This window comes from Battus philenor, unplaced genomic scaffold, assembly GCF_028537555.1.
Source record: "Battus philenor isolate CCGP_79_NKW_IND1 unplaced genomic scaffold, ilBatPhil1.0.hap1 SCAF_20, whole genome shotgun sequence".
NCBI lineage: Eukaryota > Metazoa > Arthropoda > Insecta > Lepidoptera > Papilionidae > Battus > Battus philenor.
The window spans coordinates 8,363,078-8,369,577 of NW_027181683.1; the positions used below are offsets into that span (position 1 = coordinate 8,363,078).

The window sequence follows — 6,500 nt, forward strand, 5'->3', positions numbered from 1 at the left end:
ATTTCAATTTTGAGATTTTTCAAAAGGATAAACTTAAAAATAAATTATTAATCTTTTGTCTTTGGCAAAAAGTTTATGGCTATTGCCATAACAGTAGAAAAAAATGTTGTAGATGACATTGACGTCTCGTCCAGTATTTGATTTGTAACTTTTTGTTTTTACTAATAATTTAATTAAAATTTTGAATTATCTTTAAAATATAAAATGGATTTTACGGTTAACATTGATAAAGTAGATATAGTGTGTAGGATATGTCTCTCTGAAGGAGAAAATATGAGAATGTTAATGACTAAAATGGAAAGTGATGATAGAACAATAGCAGAAGTTTTGTCTTTTATATTAAATCTTTATATTTCTGTGAGTGATACATATGCAAAACATGTGTGTGAAGAGTGTCACGCTAATATCATTAAATTTGATGAGTTCAAAAAGCGCTGCATTCAATCGGAGGGCTCATTAAACGATGCTTTTTATACCGAAGATAAAGTCGAATGTTCCGAGAGTCAAGTGAATAAATCAATTAAAGACGAGTCCATTAATAAGTTTTGTATGGAGGAACCCTACCAATGCAGTGTCTGTTCAAAGAAATTCTCTGATTTGCCTCTTCTCGAATCACACGTAATATCTGGTCATAGTTTCACCAATGGGCCTATAGTAAAAGATGTCACGCTAACAGAAGATATTGTAGATTCTCCTAATTATCCTGAAAATACTACTTTATGTACTAACAATGCTTTACAAAGTGATAATGATTCAAATGATTTTCAAGGTAAGAAAAAGGAATCACAAAATGAAGAAGAATATAATTTTACAGAAAGCACAGGTGACTTATCCAGTCCGTTGTTAGATAATAAAGATGATGTGGAGCTGTTGGACGGAGAAAGTTCTTTAAATACCTTTAAGTGTAAATGTGGACTTGATTATGATAATTTTACTTTGTACAAAGAACACTTAGATAAAAATAACTGTAGACAGATTATTATCAATGCTAGAAACACTTCAGCAAATAAACATGTTGAAAAAAAAAGATCCATTAAAACGAAAAAAGATATTGCAATGGAAAAACTGTTTTGCCAAAAATGTAACATTGAATTTAATACTCTTAAAAGATATAAAATGCACCTACGTAAGCATAGATTTGAAAATGTTGACCCTTCAGAGGTATTTCATTGTTCTTTGTGTATGAGAAGATTTACCAGGAAGTCATCACTCACTTCACACTTGAAGACACATGAAATAAAAGCTGGGATAAAATATATTTGTACAACATGTAAGAGGGAGTTCCAGCATCAGGCACATTTGGATAACCATATCCTTGCGATGCACACCAGAGAGACTGGATATACCTGCAAATATTGTTCTAAGAATTTTGCTAAACAAGAGAGTTTGGACAATCACCTTGATGCACATAAAATTGAGAAACGTCATCAATGTCATGTTTGCAATAAAGCATTTTTCATGGTATCAACATTGAGAGATCATTTACGGATTCATACTGGTGAGAAACCATATCTTTGCTCAGCATGTGGCAAGGGATTTAGTCAAAAAAATAACTTAGCACAGCATATGAGACGACATCAAGGCTTAAAACCATTCAAGTGTGATAATTGTGACCAAAGGTAAAAACATTTTTTAATTAATTTCTGCCATATATTATATTATTAACTATATATATAGTTAATTTATGTATAAACATTTTTTCTTTTCGAATTAGTAATGGCACAATGCTACTAATCTGGTTTTGTATAATATACTGTTAGGGCACAAATTTTGCTTATCGTTTAGTTTTAACAGAAAATTGGTAAATTTTGAGCATGAACAGAAATGTTTCTGACATTTGAAAGTTAAATTTCTTGCTTCCAATTTACTTTTATTATGATAGAATTAGCTTATTTTATGCGTTTTGTTATAAGCCATTATTATCGATTTAAAAAAAAAAAAAACTGGTTACTATCAAACCAAGATATATTTTGCCTAGAAAATTCAGTCATTATGGAAAAAAGAAAACTATTCATTCGGTATTGTTTTACTTGACAACTTGAGATATTTATTAGGAATACAAATTAGTTTGGTTTTCTAGTTAAAAAATGGTTGATATGGAAAGAAAAATAATGAACAGATAACACATTAAGGTGCAAAGCCATGTAATGCAAAGCTTAAACAAAACAAGCTATTTAAGCTAATTATGCCTTTGATGAAAATTGTGAAATGTAGTGTTTCAATATTATATTTTTGGTATGGACATGACATTCAGGATATGAGCAATTTTGACTTCCTAAAGGAAAATACTTGCAAGCAAACATTGTAATCGACAATCGAGAATGTGGTTAGGCATTCAAGACTAAAAAACAATAAACTTAGGTTAGATCTTGTCGGAAATATGTTGGTTAACTAAAAATCTTTTTTTCCCTCTATGCTAATCCACAATCAGTCTGGTGACAATAAGCAGATGTTTTGTGTGGGAAATGTCATAATAAGGGTGACTCCATCGAAGCCATGCCTTTGACTGAATATGCACAAAAAAAGAAATTAGTTTACAAAATACGTCAATTTACCAAGAGATTTATAGGAAATGCACATGGTGAGACGGGGAAGTACCGGCCTCTTCGTTCTATCGTATTGCCGTCAATGCTCGCGGCGGCTGCTCTCATGCACTTTTAGGTACGGTACAGCGGTTTCGGTAGTACTGTGCCACGGAAATGGTTAAAGCTGGTAGAAGATGAAATTCTAGCAACGCCTCTATTGACCATAGCATGAAATATTTCTCGTCAAATAGTTTGTTATAATTTTACTATAATATTTAAGTGTAAAAGTACCATGATCACGTGACTACAGTCGGTAATATATCGCATAAAAATAATTAAAAAATAAACTAGTCGAATTTTAATACGTTATCAAAGACATTAACATTTAAAATTTAAATTGTATAATGGCATGAATCTTTTTGACAGGTTTGTTTCGAAAGGTGAGTTGGTCGCACATAATCGTAAGCATAGCGGCGCTCACCCGTTCGTTTGCGATGAATGCGGCAACGGGTTCACCACGTCCAGTTCGTTGGTGAAGCATCGCCGAATACACACGGGGGAGAGGCCGTATGCCTGTGACCTTTGCTCCATGAAGTTCACCGCATCTGGTACTCTGAAGAACCACCGCCGGATACACACCGGGGAGAAACCTTACCAGTGTTCACACTGTGATAAGGCTTTCGTGCAACGGCAAGATCTGGTTTCTCACATCCGCTGCCACACCGGCGAGCGTCCCTTCGTCTGTAACAACTGCGGACAAGCATTCAGGAAAGCCGCCGCTTTAAAAGGCCACCTTAAAATGCACGCCAAGGAGCCTATTCCTATGCAGAAGGATGTCAGTCTCACCGTTCTACACGGTGTTAATGCATTGCTCAGTGGAGTCCACGATCTTATTAGCAGTTAAACATTAGATTTTACTTGACAATTCAGACGTTTGGTATCTTTTTCTAGTTTATAAACTACCTGATATTTTTGTTCGATAATTTTTTTACCTTGTCTATTTTTAGGGAAATCAATATACTTTTATGAATTGGATATTTAGAAATCAAACATTAGACGTTAATTGTAAGACAATGGATGTTTTAGTAGTTTTCCCAATCGTGAGCCTTTTATTCGGGACAAAGTAAATTACAATAATACTCTCTATAGCACATTAGATTAATACCGCGTTATAAGAAAACGCGTTATTCTGACATTCTCATATAACGCACTTTACCCTTTATAAGGCGGTATATATAATGAATCTCGTTAAAATGTCCTCGTCCACGGAGTCTTAAATAATTATTATTAATTTTTTAAAATTAACATGCACAAGATACCTTAGAAATTAATTATGACCTGTACAAATTTATAGTGATTCCACAATATAGAAATATAAAATGGGAAACCCCTTCGTTATAAGAGGAAGCTGGTTATACGTGGGAAATGAAATCTCTTAATACGAAAACACATTAAATATATCCTGTTATAGGAGGATTACTGTATACTGCGACTTAAGAAAACTTATATTCATTATTGATTAAATTTGACATCGTGTTTATGTATAAGATATAAGTATTACTTGTCCAATTATCTAAATGTTAATGTCGATAGTCGACGTCGTTCCTACAGTTTGATTAATTAATTGATATTTTTCTTCTAGCGTGAATTTTAGATATTAATAATTAATATTAATGAATCTTTGAGATGTTCAATGTCAGATACTTTCTACGAGGTTGGCATCGCACTATAGGTTTTGAGGACTTATTTCGACGTTGAAGTGTAACAAATTCCAACAGCGAAGCCGGTGGTTGTGTGTTAAGACTGGACTCTAAAGAAATGATCTTTGCATAGATAAATATTATAACGTCCGCATATTTGTTCTTATTAACAATTTCATAGTATTAGGTGTAATATTTTACAACTTAAACTCACATTATAAGATAAAATCTATAATGCGCAGCGAGCCTGTTTTATTCTTATGCAATTATTAGATATTTAAGGAATAGATATAAAATTTTCGCAGATTTCTTGCAAGTGTATCTGTGTGTTATCTACCTCAACTATTTTCTTACAAATGTAATAATGTATGTTTGTAGCGATTTCATATCGACTAAGATAATCTATGGACTTGAAATTTTAAAATGTATGTCACCCTAATCTTAAGGGATTTATGAAAAACTTTACAAGTTTTCTTGTTTGTATATGCCTCGTGAGACTGCTGCTATTTTCGTCTGGTTTCCCTATTTTATGAGTAAATTTTAAAATATCTAAATGTTTAGCAATCTACATGTTATATCGGGATCCAAATTTTAATAAAAAATTTAAAAAATGTCTTTTAAATTTTTATTTTATGCAACACTAGTGACGACATTAAAATTAAAAAAAATAAATATCAATTAAGTATTTTAAAAATGCGCGTGACGAATAATTGATTATTTTAAATATGTCAAAAGTAGATGTTTTGGTGGGAAGTTGATTACGCTTGTATTTATGTATACAAGTGTAATTAACTTTAATATTAATTATAATATTTCCGCATTTTAATTAATATTACGTTTAAAGTATTTATTGGTATTATTGGAAGAATGTACATATATTTATTCTGTAATCACGATGATAATAAGTATTTCAATCTGTACCTGAAATAAACATAAGACTTCGCTGAAAAACACACTGTGCCTTGGAATTTTAGATTGGAGCTCTCATTTAATCATTTTAAGGAATTCTTATGGCTAATTTTTAGTGTTGTTGAATTATTCATTAATCGAACTGCATAAATAAATAAACTATTTTCTATCACTATTTTTTCTTTAATACTATGCTATCCTCTACTCTCTCTTATGATTTTTTCCATTCCTTATTTATTTTAACATTGACTTAGCCGGCTGTTCGTGTATTGTGAAATGAAAGACTTCAGTTTTTTTAACTGGTAACTATTTTAAATAATCATTTTTCAGTTTCATACCCAGACTTGCTATACCTTGGGCAGCAGGTAATCAGATGTAACAGTCTGGTCTGGGGAAGACGAGGGGAAGCATTTTTGCAGGCTAAAAACGAGATGCGTTCATGAGAGCATGTGTTGGCGCACGGAATGCGCGCGTGTGAAAAAGAATTCTATCCTCAGCACGCCAAATACTGACAAACCGGTGATTAGGTACGCCACGGCCTGGTCCACGGGCAAGGATTAGGCATCACTGTCAACGGCAAATACTTCAGTCACCTGATTGCCTATGACGTCGTAGCCGATTAGAGATCTAAGTAGCTGTTCCATTAAGGAATTTAACAGTTAGACCAAAAGATTTATTGAATCCGAATTCGTGGATAGAAAACATTATGCCATATATATTATATTTATTACAGAGATTATATTTTACAAGGAGCGTAGACCAAGTATTGAGCTCTAGAGTGGAGACCACGGACTAGCAAGCGCCGTGCAGGACGTCCAGTGCAGTCCAACCAGTCTATATTCGGAATGTATTTTGTTAGAATCCCAAAGTCACTGTTTCGTGCAGAATACGGTGATGTAACAAGTTTCTAAACTCGTGTTGTAAGGCTTCGAACACAGAAATGAGTTCATTCGACACGTACTATAAATTGACTATACAGTTCCTCATTTCTGAGAAGGTTTTTTCTTTTTCTTTTATGAATTTTTAGGAAAATCCTTAAATCACAAGAGCATTTCAATTATTCACCATTATCACCAGTGTTAGAATGGTGATCAATTGATGTCACAAAATATAGTGAACAGATGTTCAGAAGGAGGCTTTTTCTTATATAATAGTATGTATTTTAAGTAATTAAAAAAATTATCATCGTGCATCATATATCTAAATATATAGCTATCTTTAGGTGAACTGTCAAGGCGTTAAAGAATACAAGTCTTGACAATGGAAGGAAGTCAGCGCTTTTTTAATTGCTGACTATTTTTCCATAGAAAGATAGATATTAGACCTTTTCGTATTAAATACATATATATGTATATTAACCAAAGGT

General features: G+C 32.7%; 1 protein-coding gene across 1 annotated transcript; it reads left to right on the forward strand.

Moving 5' to 3' along the window:
* The first annotated feature begins 228 nt into the window (after positions 1 to 228).
* On the forward strand, positions 229 to 4,841 carry LOC137923119 (zinc finger protein 436-like). Its single transcript, XM_068766282.1, has 2 exons — positions 229 to 1,619; positions 2,952 to 4,841. Exons 1-2 carry the CDS (start codon positions 274 to 276, stop codon positions 3,427 to 3,429), a joined length of 1,824 nt encoding a protein of 607 aa, XP_068622383.1. The 5' UTR covers positions 229 to 273; the 3' UTR covers positions 3,430 to 4,841.
* Positions 4,842 to 6,500: the final 1,659 nt, after the last annotated feature.

Excerpts from the sequence above, each read along its gene's own strand:
- LOC137923119 (XM_068766282.1), top strand. The coding sequence starts at position 274 with ATGAGAATGTTAATGACTAAAATGGAAAGTGATGATAGAACAATAGCA. Across the intron at positions 1,620-2,951 it reads TGTGATAATTGTGACCAAAG|GTTTGTTTCGAAAGGTGAGT; the intron begins GTAAAAACATTT and ends TCTTTTTGACAG.